Source organism: Hemitrygon akajei, chromosome 1, assembly GCF_048418815.1.
Source record: "Hemitrygon akajei chromosome 1, sHemAka1.3, whole genome shotgun sequence".
In the NCBI taxonomy this organism is placed as follows: Eukaryota; Metazoa; Chordata; class Chondrichthyes; order Myliobatiformes; family Dasyatidae; genus Hemitrygon; species Hemitrygon akajei.
The window spans coordinates 4,668,192-4,690,829 of NC_133124.1; the positions used below are offsets into that span (position 1 = coordinate 4,668,192).

The 22,638-nt window shown below is 44.1% G+C and overlaps 1 protein-coding gene across 3 annotated transcripts in view; it reads right to left on the minus strand.

Annotated features, from left to right (window-relative positions):
* ndufaf6 (NADH:ubiquinone oxidoreductase complex assembly factor 6) overlaps positions 1–22,638 on the minus strand; it is a 43,814-nt gene that overhangs the window by 1,695 nt on the left and 19,481 nt on the right. For 2 of the 3 annotated variants that reach the window (XM_073025742.1, XM_073025567.1), the window contains exons 7-8: positions 7,322–7,423; positions 6,546–6,602 (exon numbers count right to left, since the gene is read on the minus strand). In XM_073025742.1, coding sequence (XP_072881843.1) covers positions 6,546–6,602; positions 7,322–7,423 — 159 coding nt within the window. The remainder of the gene's footprint in view (positions 1–6,545; positions 6,603–7,321; positions 7,424–22,638) is intronic. The other variant, XM_073025659.1, reaches the window with a different exon arrangement.

Consider the following 22,638-nt stretch of genomic DNA (forward strand, 5'->3'; position numbering starts at 1 on the left):
ACCCTGGAATTCATCCCATCAGGACCAGGGGACTTATCTACCTTCAGGCCCTCTAGTTTGCTCATCACTATCTCTTTAGTGACAGTGATTTTATCAAGGTCCTCACCTCCCATTTCGTCCATAACATCCTTCTTTGGCATATTAGATGTGTCCTCCACCATGAGGACTGACACAAAATAGCCGGTCAATGCCTCAGCCATTTCCTTATCACCCAATATCAATTTCCTCTTCTCGTCTTCCAAGGGACCTACGTTTACTTTAGGCACCCTCCTGCTTTATATATTTATAAAACATTTTGCTATCTGTTTTTATATTTTGTGCTACTTTACTTTCATACTCTATCTTCCCTTTCCTTATTTCTTGTTTAGTTGTTCTCTGTTGCTTTTTAGTTTTCCCAATTCTCCAGTCTCCCACTACTCTTTGTGACTTTGTACACGAGCTTTTAATTTGATACTTTCTTTTATTTCCTTAATTATCCAAGGCTAGCTCTCCCCACACTTACTTCCTTACTTTTGACTGGAATATACTTTTGTTGAACACTGTGAAAAATCTCTTTGAAAGCATCCCACTGTTCCTCAATTGTCCTACCAAATAGCCTGTGCTCCCAATCCACATTAGCCAACTCCTCCCTCATCCTGTTGTAGTCACCCTTGTTCAAGCATAATACACTAGTTTTAGATCTATTTCATCCTCCATCTGAATGCAAAATTCAATCATACTACGATCAATTTTTCTAAGAGGATCCCTGACTACAAGATCATTAATCTTACCTGTCTCATTGCACAGGACTAGATTTAAGATAGTATTTTCCCTTGTAAGTTCACTAACATGCTGCTCAAGAAAGCCATCACGGATGCATTCTATGAAGTCCTCCTCAAAATTTCCTTGACCAACCTGATTCACCCAATCTATGTGGAAGTTAAAGTGCCCCATGACAACTGCTGTTCATGTTCTTACAAGCTTCAGTTATTTCTTGTTAATCGCATCTGCCACCACAATATTTTTATTAGGTGGCCAATAGACAACACCCACCAGTGATTTTTTCCCTTTACTTTTCTCAATCTCTACCCAGATGGACTCAACATTCTGCTCCGTAGATGTTATATCATCTCTCACAATTGCCCTTATCTCTTCCCTAATCAAGAGCGCCACCCCACTTCCTCTGCCTTCCTGTCTATCTTTCTGTATTACCTGATACCCTTGGATATTTAATTCACAGTCATCTTCACCTTGCAACCAGGTTTCTGTAATGGCCACTAAATCAAATGCTTTGATACTGATTTGTGCCACAAGTTCACTAACCTTGTTTCTAAAACAACGGGCATTTAGATAAAGTGCCCTTATACTCATTGTCCTTTTAGAATCTAGTGACCTTCGCGACTTTTGCTTTTTACTTTTATGCACTCTACTCTTACTTTTTTCTTCACTAACTCTAGCTTTGGTGTCTGCATCACATCCTTCTTCTTTTCTGTGAGGGGTCCCATCCGCCTGCCGTATTAGTTTAAAGCCTCCCCAACAGCACTAGCAAACAATCTCCCTAGGACATTGATCCCAGCCCTGCCCAGTTGTAGACCGTCCAGACAGTACTGGTCCCACCTCCCCCAGCGGTTCCAATGCCCCAAGAATCTGAAACCCTCCTTCCTGCACCACCGCTCAAGCCACATATTCATTTCAGCTATCCTGCTATTCCAACTCTGGCTAGCATGTGGCACAGGTAATAATCCTGAGATTATTAACTTTGAGGTCCTACTCTTTAATTTATCTCCTAGCTCCCTAAATTCAGCTTGTAGGACCTCATCCCGCTTTCTTCCTATATCGTTAGTACCTACATGCACCATGACAGCTGGATGCTCACTCTCTCCTTTCAGAATGCCCCGCAGCCTCTCTGAGACATTTCTGACCCTTGCACCCGGGAGGCAACACACCATATGGGAGTCCCGTTTGCGGCCACAGAAGCTCCTGTCTATTCCCCTCACCATGGAATCCCCTACCACAACAGCTCTGCCACTCTTTTTCTTGCCCTCATGTGCAGCAGAGCCACCCACTGTGCCATGATCCTGGCTACTGCTGCCTTCACCTGATGAGCCATCTCCCCCAACAGACTCCAAAGCGGTATATCTATCTTGGAGGGAGATGACCACAGGAGACTCCTGTATTACCTTCCTGCTACTGCTCTTGCTGTTGGCCACCCATTCCCTATCTTTCCTTAGATCCTTAAACTGTGGTGTGACCAACTCACTAAATGTGCTATCCACAACATTGTCAGCATCTCGGATGCTCCAAAGTGAGTCCCTGCACAGTTGCAGTGCTGCCATGCTGTCTGTCAGGAGATTAGATGTGTCACAAATACATCAAAACAAACAACGAAATGTGCTGTTTGCATCAAATCAGCGAGGAATGTGCTGGCCAGCCCACAAGTGTCACCACTCATCCAGCACCACAGTGTGTCCACAACTCCCTCACCCTTTGGACTGCAGGAGGAAACCCGCGGGGTCACACGGAGAAAGTACAAACTTCTTCCGGACAACAGTGGGAAAACGTTTTATTAAAAACTCAGTCACAAGGTATAAATTGCAACTGACTGCATGAACACATTCCCATTGTGCCACAGGGATGGCAGTGCAGTGCCGCTGTACAAGACCTAGGTCCTCAAACCATTTGACAGAGACAAACGAATACAGACAGATGTTTCAATGACAACTTTGACAAGAATGTTTTTGCACTGTGGCAGCAGCAGAACCCAACTCTACTTCAAGGAGAGAACATAGAACACTACAGCACATTATAGATAGATCTGGTCCTCGGGTTGAAGTTCTAAACTGGAAAAAGGCCAAATTTGAAGAAATGAGAAAGGATCTAAAAAGTGTAGATTGGGACAGGTTGTTCTCTGGCAAGGATGTGATTGGTAAGTGGGAGGCCTTCAAAGGAGAAATTTTGAGAGTGCAGAGTTTGTATGTTCCTGTCAGGGTTAAAGGCAAAACAAATAAGAATAAGGAACCTTGGTTCTCGAGGGATATTGGAACTCTGACAAAGAAGAAGAGAGAGATGTATAACATGTATAGGCAACAGGGAGGAAATAAGATGCTTGAGGAGTATAAAAAGAGTAAGAAAATACTTAAGAAAGAAATCAGGAGGGCTAAAAGAAGATATGAGGTTGCTTTGGCAGTCAGGGTGAAGGATAATCCCAAGAGCTTCTACAAGTATATTAAGAGCAAAAGGATAGTAAGGGATAAAATTGGTCCCCTTGAAGATCAGAGTGGTCAGCTATGTATGGAAACAAAAGAAATGGGGGAGATCTTAAATGTTTTTTTGCATCTGTATTTACGAAGGAAACTGGAATGGAGTCTATGGAAACAAGGCAAACAAGTAGGGAGGTCATGGAACTTATACAGATTAAAGAGGAGGTGGTGCTTGCTGTCTTGAGGCAAATCAGAGTAGATAAATCCCCAGGACCTGACAGGGTATTCCCTCAGACCTTGAGGGAGACTACTGTTAAAATTGCAGGGGCCCTGGCAGAAATATTTAAAATGTTGATATCCACGGGTGAGGTGCCGGAGGATTGGAGGATAGCTCATGTAGTTCTGTTGTTTAAAAAAAGCTCAAAAAGTAAGCCGGGAAATTATAGGCCGGTAAGTTTGACATCGGTAGTAGGTAAATTATTGGAAGGAATACTAAGAGATAGGATCTACAAGTATTTGGATAGACAGGGACTTACTAGAAAAAGTTAGCATGGCTTTATGTGTGGTAGGTCATGTTTAACCAATCTATTAGAGTTTATCGAGGAAGTTACCAGGAAAGTGGATGAAGGGAAGGCAGTGGATGTTGTATACATGGACTTCAGTAAGGCCTTTGACAAGGTCCCGCATGGGAGGTTAGTTAGGAAGATTCAGTTACTAGGTATACATGGAGAGGTAGTAAATTGGATTAGACATTGGCTCAATGGAAGAAGCCAGAGAGTGGTAGTGGAGGATTGCTACTCTGAGTGGAGGCCTGTGACTAGTGGTGTGCCACAGGGATCTGTGCTGGGTCCATTGTTATTTGTCATCTATATCAATGATCTGGATGATAATGTGGCAAATTGGATCAGCAAATTTGCTGATGATACAAAGATTGGAGGTGTAGTGGACAGTGAGGAAGGTTTTCAAAGCTCGCAGAGGGATTTGGACCAGTTGGAGAAATGGGCAGAAAAATGTCAGATGGAGTTTAATACGGACAAGTGTGAGGTATTGCACTTCGGAAGGTCAAACCAAGGTAGAAAATACAAGGTAATGGTAGGACACTGACGAGTGCAGTAGAACAGAGGGATCTGGGAGTACAGATACATACCGGTAATTCCCTAAAAGTGGCATCACAAGTAGATAGGGTCGTAAAGAGAGCTTTTGGTACATTGGCCTTTATAAATCAAAGTATTGAGTATAAGAGTTGGAATGTAATGGTGAGGTTGTATAAGACATTGGTGAGACAGAATTTGGAGTATTGTTTGCTGTTTTGGTCACCTAATTACAGGAAGGATATTAATAAGGTTGAAAGAGTGCAGAGAAGGTTTACAAGGATGTTGCCGGGACTTGAGAAACTGAGTTACAGAGAAAGGATGAATAGGTTAGGACTTTATTCCCTGGAGCGTAGGAGAATGAGGGGTGATTTGACGGAGGTGTATAAAATTATGATGGGTATAGATAGAGTGAACGCAAGCAGGCTTTTTCCACTAAGGCTTGGGGAGAAAAAAAACAGAAGTCATGGGTTAAGGGTGAAGGGGAAAAAGTTTAAACGGAACATTGGAGGGGCTTCACGCAGAGAGTGGTGGGAGTGTGGAATGAGCTGCCAGATGAGGTGGTGAATGCGGGCTCACTTTTGACATTTAAGAAAAACTTGGACAGGTACATGGATGAGAGGGGTTTGGAGGGATATGGCCCAGGTGCAAGTCAGTGCGACTAGGCAGAAAAATGGTTCAGCACAGCCAAGAAGGGCCAAAAGGCCTGTTTCTGTGCTGTAATGTTCTATGGTTCTATTATAGCCACCATGCTGTGCCAACCTACTCAAAAATCAATCTAACCCTTTCCTCCCACATAACTCCCCACTTTTCAATCATACATTTGTTTAAGAGCTTCCTAGATGTTGCTAATGTATCTACCTCTACCACCACACACCTCAGTTTTTGTATTTTCTCTCCACTTAGTATAGCTGGAAAAACTTTTCTCTTGACAACTTTCCTCCAATCATTTTAAAATAAGACCTTAAGACTTTGGAGCAGAATTAGGCTGTTTGGCCCATCAAGTCTGCTCCACCATTTCATCATGACTGATCCAATTTTCCTTTCAGCCCCAATCTCCTGCCTTCTCCCCATATCCCTTCATGCCCTGACCAATCAAGAATCTTAGCAGCCTCTGCCTTAAACGTCCATAAAGACTTGGCCACAGCTGTCTGTGGCAAAGAATTCCACAGATTCACCACTCTCTGGCTAAAGAAATTCCTCATCTCCATTCTAAAGGATGCACCTCTATTCTGAGGCTATGTCTTAAATTCTCCCACCACAGGAAATATCCTCTCCACATCCACTCTATCAAGGCCTCTTTCACCATTTGATAGGTTTCAATGAGGTCACCCCTCATTCTTCTGAATCCCAGCGAATACAGACCCAGAGCCATCAAATACTTTTATGACAAGCCATTAAATCCTGGAATCATTTCTGTGAATCTCCACTGAACCCTCTCCAGTTTCAGCACGTCCTTTGTAAGATAAGGGACCCAAAACTGCTCACAATACTCCAACCAAGGCTTCACCAGTGCTGTATGAAGTTTTAACATTAAATCCTTGTGCTTACAATCTAGTCCACTTGAAATGGATGCTAACATTGCATTTGCCTTCCTCACCACAGTCTCAACCTGCATATTATTCTTGAGGAAATCCTGCATGAGGACTCCCAAGTCCGTTTGCACCTCAGTTTTTTGTATTTCCTCTCCATTTAGAAAATAGTCAACCCTTTCATTTCTTCTACCAAAGTGCATGACCATACACTTGCTGACACTGTATTCCATCTGCCATTTCTTTACCCATTCTCCTAATCTGTCTAAATCTTTCTGTAGCCTCTCTACTTCCTCAAAACTACCTGCCCTCCACCTATCTTCATATCATCTGCAAACTTTGCAATAAAGCCATCAATTCCATCATCCAAATCACTGACAGATAACATAAAAAGTTGGTCCCAACACAAACCCATGTGGAACACCACTAGTCACTGGCAGTCAACCAGAAAAGGCTCCACTTATTCCCACTCTTTGCCTCCTGCCAATAGGTCACTGCTTTATTGAAGCTAGAACTATCCCTCTTGTTCGCACTATTTCCATCCTGGGAAAAAGCCTCCGGCTATCCACTATCTATGCCTCTCATCACCTTGTACACCTCTGTCGTCACCGCTCATTCTCCTTCACTCCAAAGAGAAAAGCCCTAGCTCACTCAACTGATCCTCAAAAGACAGGAAAGGTTGGGCAAAAGTCAGGGAGCTGCGGCAGGCAGAAGTACAGAAATAATGTCCAGAGATAACATACCGTTTGCAAAAAAGCTGGGTAGGCCCTCGAAGGGACTTTTCCACAGAAGGACCTAGCCTGAAAAAAAACAAAAAGTTATTAAGAAATAATTCACCTCTCCTGTAATAATTCCAGAAAAAAAGAAATAATTGCAGAAATATTTGGAAATCCAGAGCAACACATACAAAATGCCAGAGGAACGCATAAGGTCAGGCAACATCTCTGGAGGAGAATAAAGAGTTGGCGTTCCAGGCTGAGACCCTTCATCAGGACAAGACAGGAAAATAGAAGCAGCCAGAATAAGGAGGTAGAGAGGGAGGCGTATGAGCTGGAGCAGAGATCAGAGGGGAAGCAGTGAGAGGGTATAGCTCACTCCCATCGAGGAGCTGCGGCTACATTTGTGCGATATGAGGAACTGCTGTGTACTTGTCCCATGACACTCAGGGACCTGAGTTATATTATTTTCTCTATTTTTTGTAACTATATTTTTCTGCTATCATTATTATATGTGCTATTTACTGTATGGAGCTTTTTGCATTTTGACTACAATGTCTCATTTGGCTGTATTCATGTCAAAGGTTGAATGACAATTAAACTGGAAGAGAAGGCTTAAACTTCTTCAGGATAGGCCTACACCAAATATCTGAAATGTTAAAATTACTGATTGGATAACATATCGAGCAGGGGCAGAGGGGGAGAGAAAAAAAACCAGAAAGACATGCCAACAAGCGTCCCACAGTCAGAGGTGGTGATATGGGAACACTGAAAGAATGAATTAAAACAATAAAAGTACATACATGTTCAAGGTGAACATGAGCCTGACTTGCAACATCAAACACCACATCCCTCACATGCTTTTCACGATTTCCCCGAATAAAATCTTCCTGTGATGCACCATGCTGGAAGAGTAAAACCAAAGGAATGTTAGCAATCTGGAACACAGCTACTGACAAAGAATGTATGCATTTACAGTAACTATTTCACCTTCCATAGTTAACATAGAACATAGAAATCTACACCACATTACAGGCCCTTCGGCCCGCAATGTTGTGCCGACCATGTAACCTATTCTAGAAACTGCCTAGAATTTCCCTAACCATAGCCCTCTATTTTTCTAAGCTCCATGTACTAAGAAGCTCTTAAAAGATCCTATTGTATCCAATTCCACCACCAGCATGGGCAGTATATTCCATGCACACACCACTCACTGTGTGAAAAACTTACCCGACATCCCCTCTGTACCTACTTCTAGACACCTTAAAACTATGCCCCCTCGTGTTAGCCATTTCAGCCCTGTGAAAAAGCCTCTGACTATCCACATGATCAATGTCTCTCATCATCTTATCCATCTCTATCAGGTCACCTCTCATCCTCCGCCACTCCACGGAGAAAGGCCAAATTCATTCAACCTTTCTTATAACGTATGCCCCCCAATTGCCCTCCAATCCAGGCAACATCCTTGTAAATCTCCTCTATAGTATCCACATCCTTCCTGTAGTGAGGTGACCAGAACTGAACACAGTACTCCAAGGTTGGGGGGGGGGGGGGGGAGGTCCTGACCAAGGTCTTTTATAGCTGTAACATTACCTCACGGCTCTTGAACCCAATTCTGTGGTTGTTGAATGCCAACACACCATACGTCTTCATAACAACACTGTCAACCTGCGCAGCAGTTTTGTGTGCCCTATGGACATGGACCCCAAGATCTCTCAGATCACCCACACTGCCAAGAGTCTTAGCATTAATATTATATTCTGTCTTCAAATTTTACCTACCAAAATTAACTACTTCACACTTACATGGGTTGAAGTCCATCTGCCACTTCTCAGCCCAGTTCTGCATCCTACTGATGTCCCACTGTAACCTCTGACAACCCTCCACACTATCCACAAAACCCCCAACCTTTGTGTCATCAGCAAACTTACTAACCCACCCTTCTACTTCTTCATCCGGATCATTTATAAAAATCACAGAGGGGTCCCAGAACAGATCCCTGCAGAACACCACTGATCATCGACCTCCAAGCAGAATACGAACCAACTACAACCACCCTTTGCCTTCCGTGGGCAAGCCAATTCCAGATCCACAATGCAAGGTCTCCTTGGATGCATGGGGAATCTTATCAAATGCCTTACTGAAATCCATATACACTACATCCACTGCTCTAACTTTATCAATGTGCTTTGTTACATCCTCAAATAATTTAATCAGGATCATAAGGCATGACCTGCCCTTGACAAAGCCATGCTGACTATCCCTAATCGGATTATGTCTCTCCAAATACTGCCTCTCAGGAACTTCTCCAACAACTTGCCCACCACTGAAGTCAGATTCACTGGTCTATAATTTCCTGGGTTATCTCTACTCCCTTTCTTGAACAAGGGAACAACATTTGCAACCCTCCAATCCTCTGGAACTCCCGTTGATCATTGCCAGAGGCTCAGAAATCTCCTCCCTTGCCTCCCACAGTAGCCTGGGGTACATCTCATCCAGTCCTGGTGACTTATCTAACTTAATGCTTTTCAAAAGCTCTAATATCTATATGCTCAAGTGTTTCAGTTCACTGTAAGTCATCCCCACAATTGCCAAGATCTTTTTCCCTGGTGGAAACTGAAGCAAAGTATTCATTCAGTACCTCTGCTACCTCCTCCGAGTCCATGCATGTTTCCGCTATTGCACTTGATTGGTCCTATTCTCACATGGCTCATTCTCTTGTGCTTCACATACTTGTCAGATACCTTGGGGTTTTCCTTAATTCTGCTCACCAAGGCCTTCTCATGGCCCCTTCTGGCTCTCCTAATTCCATTCTTAAGCTCCTTCCTAGCAACCTTGTAATTTTCTAGAGCTCTAACAGTACCTACTTTCTTAAACCTTTCGTAAGCTTTTCTTTTCTTCTTAACTAGATTTTCTACATCTTTTGTACACCATGGTTCTTTAACCCTACCAGCCTTTACCTGCCTCAATGGAACATACCTATGCAGAACTCCATGCAAATGTTCCCCAATTAAATGTTTTCCCAAATTGTCTGCTCCTATCCCTTTCCAGCACTATGGTAAATGAGATAAAGTTGTGGCCAATACCTCCAAAACGCTCTCCCACCGAAGATCTGACAGCTGACCAAGTTTATTTCCCAATACAGATCAAGTACAGCCCTTCCTCTAGTAGGCTCATCTACACGTTACGTCATGTAGACCTTCCTGAACACACCTAACAAACTCCACCCCATCCAAACCCCTTGCGCTAAGGAGATGCCTATCAATATTAGGAAAGTTAAAATCTCCCATCACAACAACCCTATTATTATTGCACCCTTCCAGAATCTGCCTCCCTATCTGCTCCTCAATATCCCTGTTACTATTGGGGGGGGGGGGGGGGGGGTTCTATAAAAAACACCCAGTAGAGTTGTTGCCCCTTTCCTGTTTCTGACTTCCACCCGCACTGACTCAGTAGACTATCCCTCCATGACTTCTACCTTTTCTGCAGCCGTGACACTGTCCCTAATTAGCAATTCCACACCTCCAGCTCTTCTGCCTCCCTCTCTGTTCTTTCTGAAACATCTAAAGCTTGGCACACTCAGCAGCCATTCCTGGTCCTGAGACATCCAAGTCTCTGTAATGGCCACAATGTCACAATTCTATGTATTGACCACACTGAGTTCATCCGCCTTGTTCATGATGCTCCTTGCATTAATATAGACACATCTCAAACCATCTGGCTAGGTGCATCTTTGCTCTAACATCTGCTTATCCTTCCTCACAAACTCCCTACAAGCTGTTTCTACTTGTGCTCCAAGTGTCTCCTCACTTCTGTTCCCACCCCCTGCAAATCTAGTTTAAACCCTCCCCAACAGCATTAGCAAACATCCCCACTAGGATTCAACGGGATTCAAGTGCAACCCGTCCTTTTTGTACAGGTCACATCTGCCCCAGAAGAGGTCCCAATGATCCAAAAATCTGAATCCCTGCCCCCTGCTCCAATCCTTCAGCCACGCATATATCCTCTACCTCATTCTATTCCTATACTCACTGTCACGTGGCACAGGCTGCAATCCCGAGATTACTACCTTTGAGGTCCTGCTTCCCAGCTTCCTTCCTAATTTCCTGTATTCTGTTTTCAGGACTTCCACCCTTTTTCTACCCATGTCGTTAGAACCAATATGTACCACGACCTCTGGCTGCTCACCCTCCCATTTCAGGATATTGTAGATACGCTCGAAATATCCCGGACCCTGGCACCTAGGGGGCAAACTACCATCCTTGTTTCTTTTTCGCGCCCGCAGAATCGTCTCTCTGTCCCCCTAACTAGAGTCCCCTATCACTGCTGCCATCCTCTTCCTTTCCCTACCCTTCTGAGCCACAGTGCCAGAGGCGCAGCCACTGTTGCTTCCCCCAGGCAGGTCCTCCCTCCCAAACAGTACTCAAAATGGAGTACTTATTGTTAAGTGGGACAGCCACAGGACTGCTGTCCACTACCTGATACCTTGCCCTCACTCTCCTGACAGTCACTCTGTCTCCTGTGGCCCCAGGGTGACTACCTGCCTATAGCTCCTATCACTTCCTCACTCTCTCTAACAAGCCGAAGGTCATTGATCTGTAGCTCTAGTTCCCTAACTCTGTCTCTAAGGAGCTGCAGCTCGATGTACGATGTGTGGCTGTAACCATCAGGAAGGCTGGAAGTCTCTCGGACATCCCACATCTGACACCCAGAAAACTGGCCTTGCAGTCATACCGACTATTCTAGTCAGAGAGGGGACAAAAGTAACCTACCTTACTTAGGCCCGTCCTCGCTGAAGCCCCAATGACGACGACAACGACTACGACTTACACCACTCCACCGACCGCACCACTAGACAGCATTTCTCTTTTATCTCGTAACCTTCTCAGCGGGGTCCTTGCACAATGACGAGCTACTGCCGAGCCCCGCGAAATACTCCTTTTTTAAACTCTTCTCCCCAACCTGTGTGAAGCTTTCTCTCTCTCTCTGAATCTATTGTTAATATCTACTGAATGTTAAAGGCATGCCAGTGGCTATATCTCATGAGGGGTGATCTACTTGAAACCTTTCAAATGGTAAAAGGCCTCGATAGAGTGGACATTGAGAAGATGATTCCCAGGGTGGAAGAGTCTAGGACCAGAAGGCACAGCCTCTGAAAAAGAACATCAGAGATAGGAGCAGAATTAGGCCATTCAGCCCATCAAGTCTGCTCCAACATTTCATCATAGTTAATCCCAGATCCCATAGCTGTCTTCTCACCATAACCTTTGAGGAAACTATCAACTTCTGCTTTAAATATACCATAGGCTTGGCTTCCACCGCAGTCTGTGGCTGAGCATTCATACAACCTGTATGTACAAACCACGTAAGATCCTCGGTGATGTTTATGCCGAGGAACATTAAGCCGTTCACCCTCTCAACCCCAGATCCATTGATGTCAATAGGGGCCAGTCTGTCTCCATTCCTCTTGTAATCCACAACCAGCTCCTTTGTTTCTGCGGCATTGAGGGAGAGGTTGTTTTCTTGACACCACTGTGTCAAGGTGATGACTACCATGTATATCGTGAACACCACCATCCCATGTGGCACACTGCTCACCACTGATTGCCACCAGAGTAACACCGTGTAGTCCAACTCTCTGCTTCCTATTAGTGAAACAATTAGTCACTGATGGCCACCAAGAAAAGGCCCCTTTATTCCCACTCGCTGCCTCCTGCCTGTCAGACATTCCTCTATGTTAATACATGCACCCTTATCTTATGGATAAGTCTTTTATGTGGCACCCACTGACATCCACTGTCTCTCCTTTATCCACACTCCTTGTTACTTCCTCGAAGTACTCCAACAGATTTGTCAGCCAAGATTTCCCTTGACAGAAACCATGCTGACTTTGATTTATTTTATCATCAGTCTCCAAGTACCCCAAACCTCATCCTTAATAATAGACTCCAACACTTTTCCAACCACTGAGGTTAGGCTAACTGATTTATAATTTCCTTTCTTTTGCCTTCTTATAGAGTGGAGTGACATTTGCAATCTTCCAGTCCTCCAGGACCATGCCAGAATCAAGTGATTGCTGAAAGATCATGACCAATGCATCCGTTATCTCTTCAGCAACCTCTCTCAGGACTCTGTGATGTAGTCCATCTAGTCCACATGACTTACCCACCTCAAAACCTTTAAGTTTGCCTAGCAGTTTTTTCTTTGTAATAGCAATGACACTTGCTCCTGTTCCCTGGCACATACGGACCTATGCTAGTTTCTACTACAGCGAAGACTGCTGAAAGGTACTTATTAAGTTCATTTGCCATTTCTTTGATCCCCGTTGATACCTCACCAGCATCATTTTCCTGTGGTCCAATATCAACTCTCACCTCCCTTTTACTGTTTCTATAACTGAAAAAAACTTCTGCTATCCTGTTTTATATTATTGGTTAGTTTGCCCTGAGGAAGATAAAGAATGGTAGGGTGAAGGAACCATGGGTGACAAGTGAAGTGGAAAATCTAAGTCAGGTGGAAGAAGACAGCATACATGAGGTTTAGGAAGCAAGGATCAGATGGGTCTATTGAGGAATATAGGGTAGCAAGAAAGGAGCTTAAGAAGGGGCTGAGAAGAGCAAGAAGGGGGCATGAGAAAGTCTTGGCGAGTAGGGTAAGGGAAAACCCCAAGGCATACTTCAATTATGTGAAGAAAAAAAGGATGACAGGAGTGAAGGTAGGACCGATTAGAGATAAAGATGGGAAGATGTGCCTGGAGGCTGTGGAAGTGAGCGAGGTCCTCAACGAATACTTCAGTTCGGTACTCACCAATGAGAGGGAACTTGATGACAGTGAGGACAATATGAGTGAGGTTGATGTTCTGGAGCATGTTGATATTAAGGGAGAGGAGGTGTTGGAGTTGTTAAAATACATTTGGACGGATAAGTCCCCAGGGCCTGATGGAATATTCCCCAGGCTGCTTCACGAGGCGAGGGAAGAGATTGCTGAGCCTCTGGCTAGGATTTTTATGTCCTCGTTGTCCACGGGAATGGTATCAGAGGACTGGAGGGAGGCGAATGTTGTCCCCTTGTTCAAAAAAGGTAGTAGGGGTAGTCCAGGTAATTATAGACCAGTGAGCCTTACGTCTGTGGTGGGAAAGCTGTTGGAAAAGATTCTTAGAGATAAGATCTATAGGCAGTTAGAGAATCATAGTCTGATCAGGGACAGTCAGCATGGCTTTGTGAAGGGCAGATAGAGTTCTTTGAGGAGGTGACCAGGTATATAGATGAGGGTAGTGCAGTGGATGTGATCTACATGGATTTTAGTAAAGCATTTGACAAGGTTCGACATGGTAGGCTTATTCAGAAAGTCAGAAGGCATGGGATCCAGGGAAGTTTGGCCAGGTGGATTCAGAATTGGCTTGCCTGTAGAAGGCAGAGGGTTGTGGTGGAGGGAGTACATTCAGATTGGAGGGTTGTGACTAGTGGTGTTCCACAAGGATCTGTTCTGGGACCTCTACTTTTCATGATTTTTATTAACGACCTGGATGTGGGGGTCGAAGGGTGGGTTGGCAAGTTTGCAGACAACACAAAGGTTGGTGGTGTTGTAGATAGTGTAGAGGGTTGTCGAAGATTGCAGAGAGACATTGATAGGATGCAGAAGTGGGCTGAGAAGTGGCAGATGGAGTTCAACCCGGAGAAGTGTGAGGTGGTACACTTTGGAAGGACAAATTCCAAGGCAGAGCACAAAGTAAATGGCAGGATACTTGGTAGTGTGGAGGAGCAGAGGGATCTGGGGGTACATGTCTACAGATCCCTGTAAGTTGCCTCACTGGTAGATAGGGTAGTTAAGAAAGCTAGCTTTCATAAGTTAGCTGGGGTGTTAGCTTTCATAAGTCGAGGGATAGAGTTTAAGAGTCACGATGTAATGATGCTGCTCTATAAAACTCTAGTTAGGCCACACTTGGAGTACTGTGTCCAGTTCTGGTCGCCTCACTATAGGAAGGATGGGGAAGCATTAGAAAGGGTACAGAGGAGATTGACCAGGATGCTGCCTGGTTTAGAGAGTATGGATTATGATGAGAGATTAAGGGAACTAGGGCTTTACTCTTTGGAGAGAAGGAGGATGAGAGGAGACATGATAGAGGTGTACAAGATATGAAGAGGAATAGATAGAGTGGATAGCCAGCGCCTCTTCCCCAGGGCACCACTGCTCAGTACAAGAGGACATGGCTTTAGGGTAAGGGGAGGGAAGTTCAAGGGAGATATTAGAGGAAGGTTTTCTACTCAGAGAGTGGTTAGTGCATGGAATGCACTGCCTGAGTCAGTGGTGGAGGCAGATACACTAGTGAAGTTTAAGAGACTACCAGACAGATATATGGAGGAATTTAAGGTGGGGGGGATTATATGGAGGGCAGGGTTTGAGGGTTGGCACAACATTGTGGGCTGAAGGGCCTGTAATGTGCTGTGCTATAATATGTTCTATTTCATCTTTTCCCTTCCTATATCTTTTTTAGTTGTCTTTTGTTGGATTTTAAAAGCTTCCAAATCATCTAAATTTCCACTTACTTTTGCTACCTTATATGCTCTTTCCTTGGCTTTTATACAGTCCTTAACTTCCCTTGTCAGCCATGGTTGTCTACCCCTGCCATTTGAGCACTTGTTCTGTGGGACATATTAATCTTGTGCCTTGTGAACTATTCCCACAAACTTCAGCCATCTCTGCTCTGCCATCATCCCTGTCAGTGTCCTCCTCCAATCCACCTGGGCAAGCTCCTCTGTCATGCCTCTGTAATTCCCTTTATTCCATTGCAATACTGATGCACCTGACTTGTGCTTCTCCCTCTCAAATAGCAGTAGAATCCAATCATATCATGATCACTGCCTCCTAAGGGCTCCTTTCCATTAAGCTCCTCAACAAGATCTGGGTTATTACACCCAATCTAAGGCAGCCTTTCCCCTAGTAGGCTCGAAAAAGCCATCTTGTAGGCATTCAAGAAGTTCCCTCTCTTGCGATCTGACACCAACCTGATTTTCCCATCCCCTTGCAAATTGAAGTCCCCATTACAATTGTGACATTACCCGTATTTCATGCTTTTTCCAGCTCCTTTTGCAATCTCAACTCGACACCTCAACTACTATTTGGAGGCTTGTATATGATTCCCAAAATGTTTTATTTTAACCCTTGCAGTTTCTTAACTCCACCCACAAAGATTCAACATTCTCTGACCCTATGTCACCTCTTTCTAAATATTTAATCTCATCTCTTACCAACAGAGCCTATGCCTTCCTGCCTGTCCTTTCAATAAAAAGTATAACCTTTGATGTTAAGCTCCTGACTATGGCCTTCCTTCAGCCACAACTCAGTGATGCCCACGTCATACCGACCAATCTCTAATTACACTTCAAGTTCGTCCACCTTATTCCGAATGCTATGTGCATTTAAATACAGCACTTTCAGTCCTACGTTCTTCACCCTTTGAATTTTGCCTCTCTGGTACAATTTTGGGCCAAGATGTCGACTGAACTTTTTTCCATAGATGCCGCCTGGCCTGCTGAGTTTCTCCAATATTTTGTGTGTGTTGCTCGGATTTCCAGCATTTGCAGATTTTCTCTTGTTTGTAACTCTTTGCTCATTCTTCATTCGTACCCAATCATTGGCTTGTCCTTCCTTGCATAGAGGGGCATCCTTTTAGAACAGAGATGAGGAGGGATGTCTTTCGCCACAGAGTGGTGAGTGAATCTGTGGAATTTGTTTCCTGTGGAGGCCAAGGCTTTATGTATACTTAAGGCAGAAATTGACAGATTCTTAAATGTTGAAAGGACTAAGGGTGAATGTAGAGAGGATGTTTCCTATGGTGGGTGTATCCAGAACTAGAGGGTGCAGCCTCAAAATTGAGGGGCGACCCTTTAGAACAAAGGTAAGGAAGAATTTTTTTTTTAGCTAGAAAGAAGTAAATCTGTGGAATGATCTGCCACAGACAATGGTGGAGGCCAAGACCATGGATTTATTTAAGGTGGAATTTAATCGTTTCATGATTGGTCTGGCCATCAAAGGATATAGTGAGTAGGCAGGTGTGTGGGGTTGAGTTGGATCTGGAATCAGCCATGATGGAATGGTGGAGCAGACTCAATGGGCTGAATGGCCTAATTTTGCTCCATGTCTTATGATCTCGATTGGTCAGGGCATGAAGAGATGAGGGGAGAAGTCAACAGAATGGTGTTGAGAGGAAAATTGGATCAGCTCTGATGAAAATGGTGGAGCAGACTCAATGGGTCAAATGGCCTAATTCTGCTCCTATATTTTATAGTCTTATTAGGAGTTTGAGGAGATTTGGTATGTCATACAAATAGATTTAGGATTAAGTCAACATCTAGGTCTAATGGACATCCAAGTCTAATCAATATCTATATTGCTTATTATAAATTAGTTTTATATTATGTATTGCACTGTACTGCTGCCACAAAACAACACATTTCACAATATTAAATATTGTGATATTAAATAGTGATATTTAATATAATAGTGATATTAAACCTGATTCTGTTTCCAGTGTTTTGTATTTTTACATCAAACACTAGTGGTCATTGACTAATATTGTCAAGTGTGATGTTGTACAGTACAGCAACTATCCATTACTCAAATAAACTGCAGTGAATGTCATTCATCTATTATGCTCCGTGGTTTGTTCATCCTGCAGCATGTGGGAAATCAGGGATACTTCCAGTGTCCCTGATGACTATGTGTGCAGGAAGTGTGTCCAATTGCAGCTTCTGGCAGACCGCATTGAGCGGCTGGAGCTGCGATTGGATTCATACTGGAGCATCCACGATGCTGAGAAAGTCGTGAATAGCACGTTCAGTGAGTTGGCCACACCGCAGGTAAAGGCTACACAGGCAGAAAGGGAAGGGGTGGCCACTAGACAGCGTAGCAGTAGGCAGGTAGTGCAGGTGTCCCCTGAGGTCATCTTCCTCCTAAACAGATATACTGTTTTGGATACTGTTGGGGGAGATATCTCATCAGGGGAAGGCAGCAGCAGCCGAGTTCATGGCACCATGGGTGGCTCTGCGGCACAGGAGGGAAGGAAAAGGAGTGGGAGAGCCATAGTGATAGGGGATTCGATTGTAAGGGGGATAGGCGTTTCTGCGGCTGCAAACGAGACTCCAGGATGGTATGTTGCCTCCCTGGTGCAAGGGTCAAGGATGTCTCTGAGCGGCTGCAGGACATTCTGGAATGGGAGGATGAACAGCCAGTGGTCGTGGTGCACATAGGTACCAACGATATAGGTAAAAAACGGGATGAGGTCCTACAAGGTGAATTTAGGGAGTTAGGAGATAAACTAAAAAGTAGGACCACAAAGGTAATCATCTCTGGATTACTACCAGTGCCACGTGCTGGTCAGAGTAGAAATAGGAGGATATTTCAGATGAATACGTGGCTTGAAAAATGGTGCAAGGGGGAGGGATTCAAATTTCTGGGGCATTGGAACCAGTTCTGGGGGAGGTGAGACCAGTATAATCAGGACGCTCTGCACCTGGGCTGGACTGGAACCAATGTCCTGGGGGAGCGTTTGCTACTGCTGTTCAGGAGGATTTAAACTAATGTGACAGGGGGATGGGAACAAGTGCAGAGAGACAGAGGGGTGTAAAATGAGGGTAGAAGCAAAAAGTAGTAAGGTGAAAAGTAAAAGTGGCAGGCAGGCAAATCCAGGGCAAAAAGCAAAAAGGGCCACTTTTCAACATAATTGTATAAGGGCTAAGAGTGTTGTAAGAACAAGCCTGAATGCTTTGTGTGTCAATGCCAGGAGCATTCGTAACAAGGTGGATGAATTGAATGTGCAGATAGTTATTAATGAATATGATATAGTTGGGATCACAGAGACATGGCTCCAGGGTGACCAAAGATGGGAGCTCAACATCCAGGGATATTCAATATTCAGGAGGGATAGACAGGAAAGAAAAGGAGGTGGGGTAGCATTGCTGGTTAGAGAGGAGATTAACACAATAGAAAGGAAGGACATTAGCCTGGAGGATGTGGAATCGATATGGGTAGAGCTGCATAACACTAAGGGGCAGAAAACGCTGGTGGGAGTTGTGTACAGGCCACCTAACAGTAGTAGTGAGGTTGGGGATGGCATTAAACAGGAAATTAGAAATGCGTGCAATAAAGGAACAGTAGTTATAATGGGTGACTTCAATCTACATATAGATTGGGTGAACCAAATTGGTAAGGGTGCTGAGGAAGAGGATTTCTTGGAATGTATGCGGGATGGTTGTCTGAACCAACATGTCGAGGAACCAACTAGAGAGCAGGCCATTCTAGATTGGGTATTGAGCAATGAGGAAAGGTTAGTTAGCAATCTTGTCGTGCGAGGCCCCTTGGGTAAGAGTGACCACAATATGGTGGAATTCTTCATTAAGATGGAGAGTGACATAGTTAATTCAGAAACAAAGGTTCCGAACTTAAAGAAGGGTAACTTTGAAGATATGAGATGTGAATTAGCTAAGATAGACTGGCAAATGATACTTAAAGGGTTGACGGTGGATATACAATGGCAAGCATTTAAAGATCGCATGGATGAACTACAACAATTGTTCATCCCAGTTTGGCAAAAGAATAAACCAGGGAAGGTAGTGCACCCGTAGCTGACAAGGGAAATTAGGGATAGTATCAAGTCCAAAGAAGAAACATATAAATTAGCAAAAAAAAGCAGCACACCTGAGGACTGGGAGAAATTCAGAGTCCAGCAGAGGAGGACAAAGGGCTTAATTAGGAAAGGGAAAAAAGATTATGAGAGAAAGCTGGCAGGGAACATAAAAACTGACTGTAAAAGATTTATAGATATGTGAAAAGAAAAAGATTGGTCAAGACAAATGTAGGTCCTTTACAGTCAGAAACAGGTGAATTGATCATAGAGAACAAGGACATGGCAGACCAACTGAATAACTACTTTGGTTCTGTCTTCACTAAGGAGGACAGAAATAATCTTCCAGAAATAGTAAGGGACCGAGGGTCTAGTGAGATGGAGGAACTGAGGGAAATACACGTTAGTAGGGAAGTAGTGTTAGGTAAATTGAAGGGATTAAAGGCAGATAAATCCCCAGGGCCAGATGGTCTGCATCCCAGAGTGCTTAAGGAAGTAGCCCAAGAAATAGTGGATGCATTAGTGATAATTTTTCAGAACTCCTTAGATTCTGGATTAGTTCCTGAGGATTGGAGGGTGGCTAATGTAACCCCACTTTTTAAAAAAGGAGGGAGAGAAAAACTGGGGAATTATAGACCGGTGAGTCTGACATCGGTGGTGGGGAAAATGCTAGAGTCGGTTATCAAAGATGTGATAACAGCACATTTGGAAAGCGGTGAAATCATTGGACAAAGTCAGCATGGATTTGTGAAAGGAAAATCATGTCTGACGAATCTTATAGAATTTTTTGAAGATGTAATTAGTAGAGTGGATAGGGGAGAGTCAGTGGATGTGGTATGTTTAGATTTTCAAAAGGCTTTTGACAAGGTCCCACACAGGAGATTAGTGTGCAAACTTAAAGCACACGGTATTGGGGGTATGGTATTGATGTGGATAGAGAATTGGTTGGCAGACAGGAAGCAAAGAGTGGGAGTAAACGGGACCTGTTCAGAATGGCAGGCAGTGACTAGTGGGGTACCGCAAGGCTCAGTGCTGGGACCCCAGTTGTTTACAATATATATTAATGATTTAGACGAGGGAATGAAATGCAGCATCTCCAAGTTTGTGGATGACACGAAGCTGGGCGGCGGTGTTAGCTGTGAGGAGGATGCTAAGAGGATGCAGGGTGACTTGGATAGGTTAGGTGAGTGGGCAAATTCATGGCAGCTGCAATTTAATGTGGATAAATGTGAGGTTATCCACATTGGTTGCAAGAACAGGAAAACAGATTATTATCTGAACAGTGGCCGATTAAGAAAAGGGGAGATGCAATGAGACCTGGGTGTGATTGTACACCAGTCATTGAAGGTGGGCATGCAGGTACAGCAGGCGGTGAAAAAGGCAAATGGTATGTTGGCATTCATAGCAAAAGGATTTGAGTACAGGAGCAGGGATGTTCTACTGCAGTTGTACAAGGCCTTGGTGAGACCGCACCTAGAATATTGTGTGCAGTTTTGGTCCCCTAATCTGAGGAAAGACTTCTTGCCATAGAGGGAGTACAGAGAAGGTTCACCAGATGGATTCCTGGGATGGCAGGACTTTCATATGAAGAAAGACTGGATCGACTAGGCTTAAACTCATTGGAATTTAGAAGATTGAGGGGGGATCTTATTGAAACGTATAAAATTCTAAAGGGATTGGACAGGCTAGATGCAGGAAGATTGTTTCCGATCTTGGGGAAGTCCAGAACGAGGGGTCACAGTTTAAGGATAAAGGGGAAGCCTTTTAGGACCGAGATGAGGAAAAACTTCTTCACACAGAGAGTGATGAATCTGTGGGATTCTCTGCCACAGGAAACAGTTGAGGCCAGTTCATTGGCTATATTTAAGAGGAAGTTAGATATGGCCCTTGTGGCTAAAGGGAGCAGGGGGTATGGAGAAAAAGCAGATACAGGGTTCTGAGTTGGATGATCAGCCATGATCATACTCAATGGCGGTGCAGGCTCAAAGGGCTGAATGGCCTACTCCTGCACCAATTTTCTATGTTTGTATGCTATGTCTGTAATATTAGATTCAGAATGCCTGTGCTGAAAATATACCAATGTACCTGTAGGTCATCCAGAAGATAAATCTCCTCAATGTCTAAACTCCTCTTTAGAATCATCTTCTCCCATTTCAATGCCTTGAATATCAAGGAACTTTAAATAAATAGAATGACTGTAGAGATACAATGCGGCATGAGCCATGTCACCCAGTAATCTCTAATTTAACACTAACTGAATCATAAGATAAGCTATGCTACCAGGGTCCTGTATTGTACCATGCAGTACAAGATTCTCTTTCGGTTTAAAATGTCTGCACTGAAAATATATTTACGTATGGTTGGTCATCCCAGAAAATAAATCTCTTCAATGTCTAAACCTCAAGGCCATAAGACAGGAACAGAATTAGGCCATTCAGCTTATCTAGTCTGCTCTGTCAGTTCATCATGACTGATCCATTTTCTTCTCAGCCCCAGTCTCCTGCCTTTTCCTCATAACCTTTCATGCCCTGATTAATCAAGAACCTATCAACCTCTGCCTTAAATACACCTAATGACCTGGACTCTCCACTCTTGATGAAGTGTCTTGGCCACAAACGTTGACTGTATACTGTTTGCCATAGATGCTGCCTGGTCTGTTGAGTTCATCCAGTGTGTTGTGCAGGTTGCTTCGCCTCCACAGCTATCTGTGGCAAAGAATTCTACAGATTCTATGGAGGGTGGAGATTAGGACGAATGGCGCCTAATGGCGACTCCTTTGCCTGCACCTTTGGAAACAGCTCTATTTCTATCTTTGATATCTTTTTTTTTCACTTTTCAAGGTTCTTTTGAAGACCCTGACCTGGAGTTACACTCTGACTTCAACTCTGCGGAAATGACACCCGCTCTCGGGGTCATCAACCAGCCGCTTTTTGATATGGCAAGGATGCAGACTAGCACGCCTTCAGGGTGCCGGATTTGCGTGGTTCTGGAAGCAGGCGGACTCGAGGTCAGTGCCGCCACCTGACTGTTGGTGGGAGAAGGAAGATCGAAAGCAGCGAGCTGGCTGCTGGCTGTGTGCCCAGAGACTCGAGTTCTTTGGGAACAGAGCTCGGAAAAAGTGACGCAACAGACTTCTAACACCATAAATTGGAGAGTTGTTTGTTACGTCTCCCCTCTCGCTATGAAACAGGGACACCTCTTTTTCCCTAATGAGGGAGAGATAGCCTATGGTATGTTGAATTACTGAGTGAACGAGCAGTCTTTGGGGTACTGCAAGTCTGTGCTTTTATTGATGTTTTGCTCCACGCTTGAGTGGTTGATGGGGGTGCCGATGCTTTTTTGCTGGTGGGGGGGCTTTGGGGTTCTAATAGTTACCTGTCATTCATTCTTTGGGGTACTCTTCTGTTTTTGTGGATGTTTGCAAAGAAAAAGAACTTCAAAATGTAATTTGCATACATTTCACTTACATTAAATGTACCTATGAAACCTACTGAAGAC